We start from the raw sequence: 19228 nt of genomic DNA, 5'->3' as shown, positions 1-19228 counted from the left end.
TTTACCGAGGCGAAGGCCAGAGTGAGACATCTTAAGGTCCAATACTCCTTGCTGTTCTCGGCCAGGCTATGGATATTGTTTAACGAGCGGACATACTTTTCCAACTCCCCTGAAGAGGTCTTTGCGTGGACCGATGAACATGTCAAACTACCTCCACACACTCCACCCAGACTCTACTCTGACTCGTCCTCTGGCGGGCCGAACCAGGAGCTGTCTCAGACCCAAGGCGAACAGCGCCAGCAATCTCTATCGAAAAAACACTCCAAATCTCGTAATAAATCACATATATGACCCGCGCTGTCTGACATGGGAAGCTCCTGCACATGAACTAACTGGATTTAGTGATTGATGGCATTTACTTATGGGCTACACTTCCAATTGCTTTTCCTAGACCCTGAAATATTGCCGCGTCAAGGGGTTGCAATTTAGGGATCCATTGGCTGGGAGCTCTAGACCCCCGTTGGGGCCTGGGGTCCTCTCATGCTGCGACAGGTGCTTCTACGATTTTAGGTATTGGGATTAGATGTTGTTTTTTTCCAGTTTTTTGTTTCTAAGTGCCATACATATGTCCACTCTGTAGCTGTAGCAAAACCCATGCTCTTTGCAATTGGTTCCCCACATGTATCCAATGATGTCTGCCCAGATTATCGTTATGTCCGAGTTGGTTGAGAGATGGCTCCAAGTTATCAGCTGGAATGTACGGATTGCTGGATAAGGTCAACAGAGGGGCAGTATTGCGCCAAGGTAAACAATATGGTGCAGATATTCTATTCCTTCAAGAGACGCCTCTGCTTGGCAATAAACTTTATTGCTTAACACGCTTTGGTTTTGTTAAGATCTTCCACTCTGGCTTCACTAGGAGTTCACGTGGTGTAGCAATATTAATTCACCATAGAGTTTCCTTCGTCCACGGTAAAAAGTGGACCGACCTGCAGGGTTGATATGTGGTCGCTACAGGATCATTACATTGCAAGTTATTTGTCCTGGGGAGTGTCTATGCCCCACCCCCCACCCCTTACATGGAACCTGACCGAACGCTTGCTGCGGCTTTGGGTGGAGATTCCTCTGGGACTGACCCTGGTTGGGGGCGATTGGAACAACACAATATGTCCTTCTTTTGATAGGTGGCGGGCTACTGTGAACCTGGTCGAGACCCGTGAGTCTAAACTCGGGACCTTGCTTCGGGGGTTGGATTGGGTGGACTCTTGGAGATGGCTGCACCCCACTGAGTTGGGCTACACTTATTTTTTCTGCGTCCATGGCTCCTTCTCCCGCATAGATCATATTTTCTTATCAGCTGCACACACACATAGCCTGGCGGCAGCCGAACTCCTGCCCTGGGGCCTTTCTGATCACTCCTCACTACAGCTAGACCTGAGACTAGATACTATGCACCCTCCCTTCCTTTGGCACCTTTCACCGTGGCTCCTGCTGGATGACAAGTATCGGTCACATATACACACATCCCTAACAGAATATTTTCTACGCAATGTTAGATTGGTAGACTCACCTGTGACTTTATGGGAGGCGATGAAACCCACGATACGAGGGATAGACATCACTTTCTGCACGGTGCTGCGTTGGGAGCGGATGACTAGAGTCCCAGCTGGTGGCTGCGGAGCACTCGTGCCGGGAGGTAAATGGATATGATTCATGCAGACAATTCCTTTATATCCAACAGGTGTATGCCGGGAAATTGATGGCTGAGGCCCGGGCTGCCTGGTTGGCTACTCGGAGCAGAATATATCAGTGGGGTGACATGTCGAGGGCCTTGCTTCACCGCCTTTGTCAGAGAGAGCTCTGCCCTGTTTCTATCTCATGTGTGCATGATCCCCACGGAAATGTACTCACGGACCATTCCCGGGTCGCCGCCAGTTTCGCGACTTACTATGCAAAGCTGTACGCCCCTCGTGAAACAGCAGTTCATTGATGACCTGCCTCCCCGCGCCCTCACAGACCAGACTAGGGAGAACTAGATGTCCGATTACGACTGTGTAGGTCCAGGAGGCACTTGCTGGGATGTGCTCGGGTACAGCTCCAGTCCCCAACGGTTTCCCCTGCGAATTTCATTAAAAAAAATCAGTCCCTCCTAATGGCTCCTTACCTCGCCACTCTTCAGGCCAGTTTTGACAGTCGGTGTTTTCCAGCAGATTGGCGACATGCAGAGATTGTAATCTGTCAGAAGCCGGGTAGACCCCCTGAACTTCACTCCTCCTTTCGCCTGATATCTCGCCTTAATGTTGAGGCAAAGCTTCTTGCCAAAATTATAGCCAATCGTATAGTCCCACATGTCTTAGATTTAGTCCATTCTGATCAGGCAGGATTAATGCTGGGTCACGCTACGCGACATAACATCCGACATGCGCATAACGCAATTGCTTCGGTAGATAGATTGGGTGAACCTGCTGCTCTCTTGCTGGCGGACAGAGATAGGACCTTCGACTCTTTAAGTTGGACGTACCTGTTTGCGCTGTTGAACCGCCATAATCTTGGTCCTCGTCTCTTGAGATATATGGTACTCTTATACACTGATATTACTGCGTCGGTCTGGGTGGCTGACTCTGTCACAAATACCTTTTCTGTTGGACGCGATGCCCCCTCTCCCCATACTTCTGCCCGCTCGCTATGGAGTCTCTTGCGGCATGGATGTGGATCAACGCTCAGTACCGGTGATTTGAGTGGCCTGGGGCGACGTCGGATCGTATAGCATTGTATGCAGACGACGTACTATTTTTCCTTACAGGTCAGGATCGCTCTGGGCCTCGACTTCTCAGGATCATGCAGATCTTTGGCGAGACCTCAGGACTGTATATGAACCCACGTAAATTATTTCTATGGCCCTTACGCAATAAAGGACAACTTCGTCAATGGTCCGAAGAGGTCGCGGTGGTGTCGGACGGCTTCAAATATCTTGGGGTCTTCTTGGCTGACTCACATCCTTTGTCCTGGGAAAGAAATTTAGCACAGCTTTGGGTACAGATCAGAGAGTAGACTCTCATTTGGTCACATATAGCCCTTTCTTTGTTTGGTAGGTGTGCCATCTTTAAAGATGGTTTCCTTTCCTTGAATATTGAACCAGCTTCAAAATCATCCCTATCTAATCCCCCCTAGCTGGTTTACACAACTCAACGCTACACTTCAACACTTTCTCTGGGGAGGTGGGTCAGCCCGGTTTGCTTTGAAGACCTGTTTTCAATCAACCTATTGCTGTGGATTGGCAACGCCCGATATCGAAGCATACTATGCGGTCTCACACTTACTAATTTTAAATGACTGGTGGTACGGGGATAGGTCAGATCCCACCTATGCGGTTGAGCAATGGCTGATGGGCACCCAATATTTGCACTCTCTCTTGTATGCGGGCGCTGCCCTGAAGGCATTGCCCCTGGCGACTGCCACGGTCTTTATACTCTGGAAGCACACTCTCTGGCAATTGGGGTGGTTGGGCAAAATAAAGAAAGAAGCCCCCCCTTTGGGGTGATGGACTCCTGCAGCAACTGGCTGGTCTCCCAGGCTTTTTCGGATGGGATAAAATAGGCATTTCCACCGTTGGGGATGTCCTTCATGGACAGACTCTGAAGTCCTTACAAGAGCTGCAGCAAGAGTATGCGATGCCTCGGTCGCAATTCTGCAAATATCTGCAGTTCCATCATGCCTTCTCGCCATATTTGGCATTGGAGGAATCCATACCCGAGTTTAGCCCTCTTGAGGCTAAGGTGTTCATTGGAGAATTGGGGGAGCACAAGATTGCCAAAATCTATTGCACGCTTGTCACTAATAGTCACACAACACTTTCCAACACACGAGAGGCCTGGCAGGCTGACCTGGGCCCACTGGACGACGAAGATTGGACTGAGGCGCTTGTGTCCCCACGTGGTGCTGCCATCTCAACATGACTCCAATATATACAGTTTAAATACCTACACCGGGTGTATTAAACGAGACAACGGCTCTGGCGGACAGGACTCATTGCCTCTCCGCTTTGTTTGAGGTTCCGTGCAGCCGACGGTACCTTCCTTCACACAGTATGGTCATGTATATCTCTTTCAAATTTTTGGCAAGGTGTTTATCGTGGGTACTGGGGTAGGCCATCCCCCACACGCCCAGATTGACCCTCTCACACATTACTGATGACATTGGGGGAAACGTATACAAACGACACCTACTGCTACTAGGCCTCACACTTGCAAAGTGTGACATCGCGAAAAATGGAAAGACGCCTCCATAGGGGTTTGGAAAAAGGGCCTAGATTTCTGTATGGGGCTGGAGATACCTATTTTTGCTGCTCAAGCTGTCCTCAGAAACATCCAAAGATATGGGAGAGATGGGCGGACTTCCGGAGGATTTATTTAGAGCCCATTTCTGATCCAACAACAGAGTGATGTGAACATAGTTGTTATGTGGGGATTTACATATGGTGGCAATGCAGACTTCTCAATCATGGACGGTCCTTCTATGCTTTATACTTATTGTAGATTGATGGCACTTCTGTAATTTGTTGTTACGACAGGTTGTTATGCTCATGATTCTCCATTGTATAACTGGATACAAAATGTCGACATCAGTATTTGTATTATGTACTTATTGCTGGTCTGGTGTAGCACCCTATCAGGCGTCTTTTGGCTGTTGAAAATACAATTTTGTTGTAAAAAAAAAAAGAAAATGTGCATTGTTCCTTAACAGTGTCAATTGCATTTTTCAGTGCAATTGTGTGGCCCTCCTAGATGATTACACCAGAATGTGTTCTGTAATATTTGAGTTGCTATACAGCTAATTAATGTATAGCGCTTGTAGAGAGAAACAAACCTTTGCTTTATATTTTTTCTGCTTTTCGTTTGATCAGGTGGGTAAATTGTTTGATCAAAGTCACTTGCTCTCTCCTTGGAATTGATTTGCTAAATTTAAAATAACCCATTAAGAACAACTGAGGTATATTACCACGTTGAATTGAATAGCATTTGAGACTGGTTGGCCAGAAGCAGAAAAGGCATCTTTATTTTATCAAGGTCTTCAAAGGGAGTTGAAAGATGCCTTGAGGCAGGTGGTTGCTCCACCTATTAAGTTTGAAGAGTTCATAGAGTTAGAGGTACAGTTGGACCATCATTTATCAGAATATCATTTAAAAGAGGCAAACGTTCTAGTAGTCCAGTCTTGGACAGTGGGTGATTCTACTGTCTACTCACGTTTACTGAGATTTCATGAGCAAATGATTTCTCTGCTTTGTTTCCGAAATCATCGTGTGAAACTGTTTTGATTTGATGGATGGCCCTCCGGTTAAAGTAATTTTGGGTATGCACTGGCTGGTTCAATTGAATTCTGACTATTGTCAGTATAGTTGTATTATTTCGTGTACCCCCTGAGAAAAGTTGTCCATCTGAATAAAATGGAGGAGTGGGTGTTTTAATAGCTGTTTGAGAGCACCATCTTCGTGCTAAGATGAATAAATGCCTATGACACACCACCACTACAGTAGATTATTTTGATTAACAATTACACCTGAAGGCATTAAGATGAATGAGCAGAAAATAGCAGCAATTGTGCAATGGTTTACACAAACTTCAGTTAAAGAAATACAGAGGGTTTTTTGGGCTTTGCTATTTTTATTGGACAGACCAATCAATAAGTTACTACGGATGGGAAACACTTTTGTTCGTTAAAGAGACACAGAGCAGTCGTTTGGTTTTTTGAGAGAACATTTGTCTAGCGCCACACTTTTGTTCTTTTATTATTGAGACAGATGCTACTTATGCTTTGGGAGGTGTTTTGTCACCATCAAATCCAAATACTGGGCAGGTAGTTGGATTAGCTTTCTTTTCCAGGAACGTTTCACCAGCGTTAAATTATCCCATCATTGGCAAGGAACTTTTGGCCTTTTAAAAGATATTTTATTTTTTTATCACCGAACTGTGATTTGTAAAATGCATCACAAATACAAGGAATATAAACATCCATTTGCATCAAAATATAATACTTCTATCAAAAACTATTGCATTAAAAGAGATAATAAAAACAAAAAGGGGGCTACATTGAACTTATATTGACTAGTGAAGACTAAAATTCATGCTTTAAATTGAAGAACAGACAATAATATATGAATCAAGGCTAGACCTCATGTTAGACCTGGAAGTAGATGAATCATTAGGAGTACGTGGAAATGAGCATTGCCCGCGTCTAAAATCTAAAGAAAATAATCCGTTCCCACAAAGCATTAACTGAAAGTAATTAGCATCTTTCCAATTAGAAGTGACAGATTTGAGTGTAGTACAAATAAGGAAGTCCAAAAGTTTACAATCCCTAGGAGATAAATGTAGACTTAAGTAGAGAGGATTTAAAGATTAGAATAGGGAAAGATAAAGGTGTTTGGATCTTAAGGATCCGAGTTATGATACTCCATATGTATGACAAGAACTGATAAATAATAGGACAGTTGTAGAATAAATGGTGTAAATCTCCAGTCGCAGAATGACAATGGCAACAGTTTGGAGTGTCTAAAAGTTTAGCTTTGAATAATTTGTCGGGAGACCAAAAGCATTGATAAAGCAGATAAATATTAGTTTGTATGAGAGTAGCCGGGAGATAACTAGCAGAGTTGGACTTCCAAATATCCTTCCATGACACATTAGAGAGTTGAAAATGTATGTATGGTGACCATTTCTGAGTAAGATGTGTGAAGGAGGAAATAGGAGTAGAAAGTGTTTTATAGAATTTAGAGGCTATATGTTCTGTATTAATGAACACAATATAAAATTCAATACCGGAGGAATGAGGCATAGGAAGCAGTTGTGGATATGCATTAAGAACAGTGTTGCATAGTAATGAGTATTTGGAAAAGTCAGATAAAGGTAAATTTAATTTAGCTTGAAGATCATCAAATGAGTAAAACATACAATCTTGACATATATCCGCAACAAAGAAAATACAAGCAACGATCCATAAATCCCAAATGAAAAATGTTTACGATATTGGAATTTGGAATTGAACCAAAGAGAAACTTTCTCAGTAGATGTAATAGCAGTAGAGAATCTTCCATCAAATGATAAAAGGGCAAGCTTAGCGTTTTTAGCAAATAGTGTATATATTTTTAAATAAAAAGTAGAGGGAAAAGAAAGGGGTAGCATGGAGATTACACCATCTAACCAGTTGCTCTCTGGTACTAGCTAAAATTGTGGAACAATTGGTTTAAACTGTACTTTTAACCGAATCAGTAAATGTTATGCCTAGATATTTGATTTTTTTTTGGAGGCCACACTATATCGGTATTTTCCAACATTGTAGAATTACAAAAAAAATTTAATGGAAAAAACTGTTTTATTAGTATTCAGGGAATATCCAGAAATTTCAGCATATTTATGAATGATATTAAGAATAATCGGTACGGAGGTAAGGTGATCATTAACATCTAATAATACATCAGCGTATGCAGAAATTTTAATGTTAGTATTTTTCAAAATAACACCTGTGTATTTATCACTAATGCGGAGAGAACACAAGAGGGGTAATATAGCAATAAGAAATAGTAAAGGAGATAATGGACACCGTTGACGTTTACCTCTATATAAACGGAATGGGGAAGAACCAGCACCATTGACACAAATTTAGGCTGAGGGTGCCGAATACAATGCTTTAAACATAGTGATAAAAATAGACCCAAATCGAAAAACTTCCAAAGTATTAAATAAAAATTGCCAGTTCACCTTATCAAATGCCTTTTCTGCATCCAAGGCCAACACACCAACTGGACAGCTGGTGTCTTTAGCAAGAGACAAGGCATGACAAAGTAAGCAAGTGTTATGGGCTGACAGTCTACCTTTCATGAACCCAGTCTGGTCAGGTTGAATAATGGTGGCAAGCAAGGGAGATAATCTATTTGCTAAGATTTTGGCATATATTTTACAGTTATGATTAATTAGAGCTATGGGAAGATAATTTGATGCTAAAGTAGGATCTTTATTAGGCATGGGGAGTACAATGATAGTGGCTTCATTGAAAGAGCCCCCCATCATGGAAGTACGCTGAATAATTGTTCTTGAAAACATTTGTAAAATTTAGCCGGAATACCATCGGGCCAGGTGTTTTATTGGGGTGTAGTGCACAAATGGCTGCAATTATTTCTTGAATATCGATGGGATTTTCTAAAGTTAATCTATCAATGTCAGTAACCTGAGGTAGTTGACAAGTATTAAGGAAGTCCATGATTACATTATTTTGAAGAGCGAGAGGTTCATGGTAAAAGGATAAGAACTCTCAGTATTTCCTCAACATCTGTTAATAGAGTACCATTATTTGTTTTGATGGCTGGAATTTGAGTTCTGTCACGCTCAATGCGTATAGGGTTAGCTAATAGTCGGTCCGATTTGTTTGAATTAAAATTAAAAAGTTATATTTTTCTTTTGAAATAGGTAAACCTGCTCTTTTACTAAGATGCAATTATGTTCGTATCTATAATTTCTGAAGTTGGCACTTACATTGTGGGTCTCGAGATTAAATGAAAAGTCTTTTCCCAGTTGCTATATGCTTTTCTAATTTGGCGAGGTTGGTGTAAAATGATTTATTCTCATGTGCCATAATAGAAATTGTAACTCCTCGAATATATGCTTTAAAAGCATCCTAATCGACAATTTTGGAGGTATCACATGGAATATTATTAGAAAAATATTCACTAATGGCTGAGCCAATTTTTTTTTAGAATTAGTTGGATTAAGAACTACGTCAGAGTTCATTCTCCATCTTTTAATAGGAGTATGAGAGTCGGAAATACATAAGGAAAAAGAAATTGGGGCATGATCAGAAACCGTAATAGGCTGTATAACAGACTCACTAGTCCTCATGTGGCATAAAATATGTGAAGTCATTAGGTGATCATTCCTAGAAAAAGAAGAATGGGCATTAGAATAAAAAGTTAATTCTTTGTCTGTAGGATGTTCCAATCTCCAGAAATCAACCAACTTAGTAACAGAAAGAAGAGATTTCAAACCAAGGAACAATTTTTTAGGCCAAAATTTAAATGCAGAGGAACAGCCCAACAAAGGATCCCTGATGAGATTAAAATCATCACCCACTATAAGGGACATGTTAACTATTTTTAGTATTTCAGCAGAAACATATGACCAAAAGACAGGATCATCAGATGTAGGAGCGTGTATATTGACAAAGTTTAAAATAAGTCTGTCAATTTTGATTTGAGCATAAACAAATCTACCATCTGGGTCATGGTGGTGAGATATAAGTTGTACATTAGCTCTGCGAGAGAAAAGTATAGTTACCCAATTTTTACGTTTTGCAGCAGGAGATGAAACTATAAACCCTAACAATCCCTTGGACATAGTATGTAACATTTTATCATCCACATGCGTTTCTTGCAAAAAACAGATATCTTCATTAGACTTTTTTTTTTTAGATATTCTAACATTTTCTGCCTTTTAACTGGGTGTCTCAAACCATTGGCATTTAAGGAAGCAATTAGTAACTTTTGTGACATTGACATATTAACTTAAAAATAGCAGAAAAAGGATAAAGGCAAACGGAGAAAAAAAGAAAGTAGCCCACATAAAGACAAAACAAGACAATCAACATATAAATAAGTCCATCTCCAAGACCTCATATCAATAAAACAGTGGAGATGGAGGTACAAAGCAAGAGTAACCACCTTATGTGCACCTGCTATAGAAAAAAGAATAACATCCTTTAATAAGGGGAGGTAATGCTAGCCTGTAGCTCCGGATGGTTGAGAATCCATGAGAAAAGGTTCATGCTGGTCGAAGAATCGTATTAAGTCTGAAGGTGAGGAAAAAGACTTGGAGACACCATTTTTCCAAATGCGCATAACCGAAGGATTAAAGAGGCCATACTTGTATTCAGCTTCTCGTAGACGTGGCCTCAAATCTGAAAATTGGCGTCTTATTTGAACTGTTTCCTTTGCAAAATCCATCCTGGTGAATACAGACTTTATTTTCTTCAATCAAGAGAGAAGGAATCTCTCGGGCAGTCTTCCATTTGAGTAGGAGGTGATGATGTCTAAGAACTTTAAAAATGATTTGTCTCGGTTTGACTTGGTGAGGTTTAAGAATAGAGGGGATTCTGTGAGCTTTATCAGTCTCAAAACGTTCTGGAAATTCGACGTTTAAAAGTTTAGGTAAAAGATTTTCCAAGAAAAGACGACAACCTTCTTCCTCAACTCTCTCTGGGACATTAAATATGCGTAGTTTTTACTGTCTATTTCTATTTTCCAAGTCTAATAATGAACGTTGGAGCGAAGCAATCTGAGAAATAAGTGGAGCCATATTTGTAATAACTTTAGTGTTGTCACTAAAGTGTTTTATCTCATTGTCTGCTACTCTCGTAGATAGGGAGGCAATATCTCTCTGAATATTTGTAATATCTGAGCAAATTGTGTCAGTGTTTATATGAATAGCTTGAATTTACCCCAAACCTTTTGATAGTGAATTGTCTTGGGACTTGGGAAAGTGAAAGAATCCAAAGAAAACCAAGAAGTGGAAAACCTCTAAAGAGAGGAGGTGCTGAGGAAGATATGCCCGCCTCCTCACAGTTCACATAGAGCCCTGCAGTTGAAAGGAGCCCTTCCTGAGGAGAAAAGAAATGTGCCTACAGCGCTTCACCCGAGGGCACCCAACTCCTGAATTTCAACCTGCAGCCTCCCCGAGCATTAAAGAGAAGCTGGTGTGAGAAAGGGTCCAATTAAATTCCCCTTTCGTTGGGAAACTATCGTCGAAGCAGGTGAGGACGGAGCTTAGGATGCGGCGGCCATCTTGCGTTGCGCGCGCTGCCGACTCCGGCCTTCTAGAGACATTTTCAGCTTTTGAAATCAGCCAAAACGCTTATCTCTACGCAACTCAGATGGACTTTGTTTTTCTCAGACTATGAATTTGTGAGATTTATATAGGCCAAGTCATAGGCCAAGGTCTAAGAACAGCAGGAAACTGATACTATATCATGGCAAGTTCTTTTGGCGAGTAAAAATCAACTGACTGAAGATCCACCATTAATCTTGTCCCGAAATGGTTTGTGTGAACTTTCAATTACTTTGAATAATGTACATGAATTTTTGACCAAAGTATGTGCAGAACGTCTGACTACAGACAAAGAGGCTTGGGTAGAGGAACAAGGAATTGGGCATGAAAAAGATGGCTTTTATCTTGAGCAAAGCTGTGCATTTACCATCAGATCATTCAAGATGGCAGACTGTGAACTGGCTTCATTATTCTGCTAAGGCCATGTCAGCAATAAAAACATCTTATTCCTAATACTCTGTCAGCAATAAGAAGATCTTCTTGGTGTCCTATTTTAGTTGCTGATGTTAAAAGCTATGTACAAACCTACTTAGTCTGCACTCAATTTAAGACTCACAAAGTAAACGCATGGATCTGTTGAGAGCTTAGCCTGTTCCACCTAGGCATACAATGTCAATGTATTTTATTGTTGAGTTGCCCAAGCATCATTGTTGCGCAGTGCATCTAGTGGTTGTGGACCATTTAACAAAAACGTGTAATTTTTTTGCCTGGTTTGCCCACAGTTAGTTAACTCAGTTTTTCCTGAAAATGTTTTTCTTGCGTATGGTGATCCACGTATTCTGATTGCTGGTAGAGGGTCTCAATTTATTTGGAAATTCTGGTATGCCTTTGTTTAAGGAACTAAATATGGAAGTTCGCCAGCCTACTTATTTTATCCTGAATTGGATGGACAATTTAAAGTTTGAATCAATGTGTTGAAAGTTGTTTGAGATATCAAGCCTTGCCACGAAAGTAGGATTGAAATGGACCACTTCTGCAACTTGAGACATCAAAACATAGACCACTCCTAGTGATGCCTCAACCACTGTCGCCCGGTATGAAAGCAAATAATTACTGCAACCCTATTTTCTGATGCAATAGCAGGTTGGTGCATTTTCTGTATCTTTTAAACTTTGATCAGACAAGGTGCAGAAGATTTCCAATCTGAGAATATTGCATTTAGCTCAAGCATGTTACTATGGCATCATAAATCTTAATCTCCCACAAAGTGCTTACTGAGACACACCTGCAGTGCGCCCTAGAATTAAACTTAGAGGAGTCTGGGACTCAACCTCTAAAAAAACCAACCGGGGACATAATGCTTACTTAGATAATTTTTCATGTCACTTGTATTATGTTAATATCACTATTAATTTGACTTGATTTTGTGGCATATGAGGAATGAAAGTAGCTAAATGCCTTAATGTTCATTTACACTTCATTGCTAACTTGAAGTCCAGGATGTACTGTTCCAATATTAGAAGTATGACTGAAGCACTAACAAACAATAGAGGGAACAGAAAGAAACATGTTAGGATAGTACTTGAACTTGACCACATGTTATCAATACATGTACATTTATTTGTTTGTTTTTAATTTATATTTTAGATTGCAGCTTTTACTACTTTGCCATTTGATGTGGTGAAAACACGAAGACAAATTGAAGTTGGAGAACATGAGGTTTTCTGTAGTAAGTGAACCTTTGTGGTGAAACACGTTGAAACAAAAACCTCCATTACACACACACACACACACACACAACCACTGTTTCTTCCATAAAAATAAGGATGTCTGCAAAGCTCTGATACATCCTCTCCTCCACACTTGGTAATCATAGCCCAGAACTATCAAGGCCTCAATAATTATTTTGATTATAGAAGAGGGCAACATTTCACACCATTTTGCTATGAATCCCTCTCAAAGTTTCTTTCAGTAGATGCCTAAAGTCCCTTAGTTTTTTTGCTCACCTGCCACCCCAGTTTAGAGTCAGCCATATACAAATCAGTCCATGGGGTGCGTGGTGAGCACAAAAAGAATGGATTTAGGCCAAGATCTCTGTACTGGGGTTGAGTGTTTAACATTGTTCAGCATTCCATCCATCAGTTGTTCTATTAGCATTTGTCACCCAAAGTGGGATGGGTATGCCCAGATGTGGGTCCCGTGATTGTCATGCCACTGGATTCAGAAAGCGAAACCGGTCCTAGGATGCTTGTTTCTGGTCAACGGAGTATCTGACCTGGCCTGGCAGTTTGGGCTGGACTGTTCTCATGTGGAGCAGTGTCAAGACTGATTTGCATATGACTATTTTCTCGTGTTTTATATTTTCTGCAGCATGTTCATCTTTTTATATTTCCTACAACACTCCCCCCTCTAGTTGATATTTCAACTGCTTCATTTAGACCTTGGTCTGTACTTGGCACCAGGTGATAGACGTTGCCCTGGGAATCTACTACTTGTGTTTGTGTCCTAATTTAAAACATCCCTCCCACCTTTGCACCTATTCTCCTACAACAATCTAGAATTAATTGTACCACACAATATATTAGTAATACGATCACAATTGTTGGTATCAAAGCCCCTAACAGTCCCAACATCTAGGATTACAGTGATAAAAGCCTGCCACTGAACCAACTATCTGGGGCACCTCCTTCATCTACCATTTTGTTTTGTAGATTATGCAGTTTCGGTATTGCCTCTGACAAAGTTCCATTATCTGCATCATTTGCTAGAGTAAACCTGCAGCAAGCAGTCCCTATTTTCTTACATACCCCTACTTGTATGCCTGTCATAATGTCGATTAAATATCTGATAGAGACATCTGGCTGCATATTCCTTTCCTTAGAATTATCCCCAGGCCCCAGACTGGATCCGGACATCTTTCTACAGCAGTGCCTCTGCGCGTTGGTAGAGGCCATTTAGCATCTCCGTAACAATGTCATCCATCAGATGTGACGTTGTCAGAGTGCACATAAGCCCTCGTCTGATGCACTGACGTCAGTTTCTTCCTTTCCGCGTGGATCCACACCCCCATCCTATCTGCATGTGGTGTCTAGGCGCACACCCTAACTTCGAACAATGTGGCTCGTGTCTTCATCTTCAGTTGTGTACGTTTCAGGAGCGCCACATGACGCTGTTGGCAACACAGTGGTCGACGGCCTCGTCTTCCTCCGAGGACTGCTCGGGGTCCAGCCCCCGAAGTCCTTTGTCCTCGCAGTTGCCTGGTAAGTCATATCGTTGGTAGTCGGCGCCTCAGTCTTGCCCAAATTTACCACGTACACGCGGTGTCCCTGATTAGCCTCCTATTCCTTTGATTTCGGAGTCAGAGCTAGAATTTGGGCCTCACCTTCTGGTATTTCCCAGGCCTGGGGTGACTCTTGCTCAAATGAGGGAATATTAGCTCTCCTACCATGCCATTTTTGGCTCAACCGCCTTCTGGTGCTCTTTTTGGCCCCAGATAGGTTGGTGAGGCCTCAACTGTCTCCTAACCGGCTGGTCCTCCCTCAGTGTCAGCTAGGCCCGCCGAGTCCATGATCGACTCCGTCTTGGTTCCGGCACACAGCCCTTTGGGGTTCCCATCTGTGACGCCTGTGTTGGATCCGCTGGTGTCGACTTTGGCGTTGCCTGCACCAATCATCCCTTCTTTGTCTCCCCTCACTGACTTCGAGTTGTCGCCTTTTTGGTACTGATCGACATCTGGAACGGGAACAGTTGATCCGTCCTCTTCGCGCTACCTTCCTCCACTTTTAGAGGAACCCCCTGCTATTTTCTCCTTGACGCACCCGTATTTTGGTGATGTGGGTCATCACATGATTAATCCTTCTCCGGAGTTTTATTGGGTTTCTGCCCTTGGTGACGCTAGTGGCCTTGATTCTTCCCCATCCTCGAGCCTGTTCTCGCCTCGTTCCGGAGGCTAGAGCGGCATTTGCTCAGATTTTGCACGAGTCAACATAGTTCTGCAGCTTCCTGCTGTGGAAGTGGCCATTGATCCCCTTCTTGGGGTGCTCCGTCAGGACCAGGTGAGTTCTGAACCTACGTTCCCTTTGGTGAAACCCTCTTTGATATTCTGTTGGGCACTCATGCTAAACCCGTTTCAAGGGCCTCAGATGACCGAATCATAGCTCATAGGCACTATTCTGCCCCTGGCGACCTGCTCTGCCTTTTCTGTCAGCCTACTCTGCACAGTTTTGTGGTTTAGACTGCTACAGCCTCCCCGAAATTCGGTGCCATGCCTGATGTCCCTCCAGACATGGAGTCTAAAGATCTGGATGCTTTGGGTCTATCTATCTTTTCTGATACCAGCTCCGCCTTACGGTCCCTTAACACGGCTTGTGTTTTGAGCCATTTTTCTCACGTTCTATGGGATTCAGTTTCGCGCCTTCTCCCCTCAGTCCTGAATGACTCTCAGGACACTCTTTCTCAGCTAATTCAGGATGGCCATCAGGCGGCTACGTTACTGATTCATTGTGGCATGGATTCTACAGATTCTGTCGGACGGGCCATGGATCTTTCGGTGGCTCTTCGCCAGCATGCCTGGCTACGTACCTCTGGCTTTTCTGAGGCTGTTCTGTCTGCTGTGGTGGACATGCCTTTCGATGGTCAATATCTGTTTGGCTCTCAAGCTGACTCTGCTTTATGCCATTTCTGGGATAGTCGGAGTGGAGCAAAATCTTAATATCTGATTGCCATACCATCATCTTCTTACCCCATATTCAGTCAGACTGGGAATAGTCTCCTGTATTCCCTTCTCAGTGGACCGTTATAGGGCTGTGCCAGTTGTCTTCTTTTGATTTGTCCCTCCACATACTGGCTATGTGGCGTCCTACCCCAGCAGGTATTTTCTTTCTGCATTGTACCCTGTCTATGACCAGTTGTGGTCCCTGTTTGTTCTCAGGGATGCGTCTAACTTTCTAACTCTGTTGGTGTCTACGCCAGTGGCTGCACAGTGCTACTTGCTTTCTTCCCAGGTTCTGATTGAGGTGTTTTCATAGTATTGTGCGGATGCATTTTTGCCTTATTCCCTGTCTGATAAGGTACTTAGTATGTATGCCTTACAGGTATTCTTCAATATGTTTTCGACGCCGTCGTTCCCATATGCCGTGGTCGGTGCACTGTGGAAGTCGGCAGATAGAGCAGGGGGGTTCTTCTGTCCCCCGTTTATTGAGTGTTTTCCCACACTGGCCAAGGGGTGCTTTTCTTCCACTCTGTTGGTGCCCTTCTTTGCTAGCAGGTGCAAGGGAACTGGCATGGTTCTTGGCCTACAGTTATTTGACTCTTCCATTCTCTTTTCAGGCGTTTGCTGTTCTGCCCATTTGAAAAATCACAAAAAAGGTCTTGTTATTTAAATCATGTACTCAACCTATTTGTAATGCTCTTGAGCCATAAACTGGTTTCAAATGATGTGTTCTTGAGCAAATAATTTAATTAATTGAGCCTCCGTTTTCATCATTATCACACCTTCAAAGTGTGAGTTCATCATGTCTGCTGTACATAAAACTCCTTTGTTTGATTTAATAGGTAAACTTTCTAACCATATATAATACAAATCTAGCCACATATAGGATACACATGACCCCTGACTTGCCTCTTAGTTCATTTACAACATTTTCATCAGAGCGGGGGCAGGAATGTTTCTCAAATCAGGTTTAAAAGCTATCACTTTTAATAAACACATAACTAAAGCATGAAGTGGCAGCACACTGTTATTTGAAATCAGAAGATTTTACATTGAAATGGCCACAAACCTTGCCACTGACATGCATCTTTACTGATTAAAATATATAATGTACAAACATTAATGTTTGGAAATAGTTTCTGCAAATATGTGTCATTTGCACATCACCAAGTAAAGTGTTCTGGTATGTTTTTCTTCTATGTAACTTTTTTGTTTGCATCACACTTTTTATTTACAAAACAAATTGCTATTGTAATTTACGATATATATTTTGAAATATTAGTAATATTAACTTACAGGCTATTTATTTGAATGTTATGTGTTAGAGAAAAATAACTGACATCTTGAGACAGCTCACTTGACAACAACCTCTAACTCTAGTAAGAGGAAGAAAAATAAACCTCCTTTTCCAAGCAGCAATTAGTTAAAAGACAAACTGACAGTAGTCCTCTTTCCTTGAACAGACAGCAAATGTGTCAAGATAAAAGCAAGATTTAATGGCATCTTTATTTCTCATATACTTTCTTAATGAACAGAACACCTGTTCCTTTCCAGCCTAAGTTTACTCCTAGGAGATGCTAAAAATAGCTCGACCTGATAAAAGTTTACTTGAATTGGTAGAGGTTTATTTTGTGGGTAGGAGGAGTAGTTCAGTCTTTTGGGGTTCAGCTTTAGGTGGTTGGAGTTTAACCAGGTTTGTATCTTATTTAGTGTGGTATTTAAGTGCCAAATATCTCTGGGTGATGTTAATTTGTAGTAGAGTAGTGTGTTTTCAGCATATAGATGATATTTGAACCCTGCTTGATTTAGAATAACTGTGAGGGGTTCCATTAAGAAATTAAATGGGGCTGGAGAGAGGATTGAGCCTTGTGATTCACCTAGTGGAACTGGAGCGGGCCGCGAGGGAAAGTTGTTGATTTTTAGTTCCTGAGACCTATGTTGCAGATAGGACGTGAACCATCTCAGGACTGTGCCATTGATACCAGTGCAGATCCTGAGTGCCTCGAGTAAAACTTGATGATTTACTGTATCAATTGCTGCCGATAAATCGAGTAGGGTTACGAGGCAGGAGTCGCCTACATCTAATGATCTGTGAATGTCATCTGATTTATTGAGCATCGCAGTTTCCGTGCTACAGCCTTTCCTGATTCCTGAATGGAATATGTCGTAGAGGTTGAATTCCTCAATGTGTTGGATGAGTTGTAGTAGGACACACTTTTCAATGGTCTTTACTAGGAAAGGAAGGTTGGTGACAGGTCTGAGGTTATTGAGGTCATTTGGGTCCGCACCTGGTTTTTTGAGAATGGATGGGACTTGGCCTAGTTGGAGGGAGTCAGGTACATGGCCTGACATGAGAGAGGCGTTGATGATTTTGTTCCAAAATGCAGAGATGATGGGGTTGAGGTTTTTTTTACTAGGGAGGGCGGAAGGGCATCAGAAAAGTGGGATGTGGGCTTTAAGTTTGTGATTATTTTGAAAACTTTCCCTTCCGTCATAGATTTAAAATCAGTCCATTTAGCATTACTTTTCAGTGGTAGGATATCATTATTGTCTTGCATTAGTTTTGGGGAACTCTGTTCCTTGGGTGAATCTTGGGGGGAGGGGCGGGGTAGTTATAGTGGTGGTTTGTGTGTCAATAGGGCGGACGGACTAGGAAGTCTTGGCTTTTTTTCAGGATAATAGATCGTTCAATTTTTGAAACTTTGTCAGTGAAGAAGTTGGCTCTTTCTGCACATCGTTCATTGGTGTCTATTGTTTCATAAAGGCTGCCTGTCCGGCTGATCGTTACTCAGCCTGACAGACATTCTTCTTGTCTGCAAAAAATATACACCAGATATTTACCTGGAAACAGTCTGGTGTCATTCATGATGGTGGTCCTAATTTCATGGAAGCGCTAGATGATGAGAAGGAGATATTCAACTGGATAGAGGGTGGCGTGGTCAGCCGCAAAGTGGATAAAGCAAGTCAAGCCAAGGACATTGATGGACAAATTGGTGCTCAAAAGCACTTGGCTTAGTTGGGGTGAAGGAAACCCGCAGCATGGTTTCGAGTCCCGTGCTTTGTGAAACCCCTCCACTGTAGCTTGGTGGGCAGAACAAAACAAATGTCCTTGCTAGATGCTGATTAGCGAGCAGAAAAATACTCTCTGAAACCCATGCCTTTCAGTTTATGCACAGCACCCTGTGGCTGTACTCTTAACCAGATATTTGTTTGACTCTTAATCGCTTAAAAGGGATAAAAAAAAAAACCAAGGACCGTAGTGCATGCAAGTAGAAGAGTCCTAAAGGGCTGTGGGGAGAGGCACACAATTGCCTTTCCTTGAATCTGTCTCAAGTATACCTGTGTACTCACTTAGGAGAGTGACAGCCTTACTGGCTGTCTCTCCTTTTCACCTGCCAACCTCTAAAAACTTCCACCGGGCATTCTGTGGGTGGGTTGGAGCCCCTGGATGCCGGTTTTTCGGACAGGGGACACTTCTGGTTCTTTTGTCTCTTTACCCAGCTCATGAGGTTAATCGCAGAAGTCTCATGAAGGCTTTGAGAAAGAGGATGGGAGGGGGTAAGGTAAAAAGAAAATGGATATGTAGACAGAAAGAGATTTTGCATGAGAAGCTGGAAGTAGTGGACTTGTTTGAGCATTTTTGCCATAGCTGCTTTTAGGTCCCCAGACTGGCCTTATCTACAAACCCAGCACTTTAAAATGTGCAGCTATGGCATCTGAGATAAGTATAAGGTGCGTTGTATGATTTGTATTTTTGTATTTATTGTCT

General features: G+C 42.2%; 1 protein-coding gene across 5 annotated transcripts in view; it reads left to right on the top strand.

Moving 5' to 3' along the window:
* SLC25A40 (solute carrier family 25 member 40) overlaps positions 1-19228 on the top strand; it is a 366440-nt gene that overhangs the window by 305042 nt on the left and 42170 nt on the right. For all 5 annotated transcript variants that reach the window (XM_085631323.1, XM_085631327.1, XM_085631325.1 and 2 more), the window contains one exon: positions 12396-12477. In XM_085631323.1, the coding sequence (XP_085487449.1) occupies positions 12396-12477 (82 nt within the window). The remainder of the gene's footprint in view (positions 1-12395; positions 12478-19228) is intronic.

The sequence above is a fragment of the Triturus cristatus genome, chromosome 10 (genome assembly GCF_964204655.1).
Source record: "Triturus cristatus chromosome 10, aTriCri1.1, whole genome shotgun sequence".
NCBI classification, from domain to species: domain Eukaryota; kingdom Metazoa; phylum Chordata; class Amphibia; order Caudata; family Salamandridae; genus Triturus; species Triturus cristatus.
This window is presented reverse-complemented; position numbering and strand designations above follow the sequence as displayed.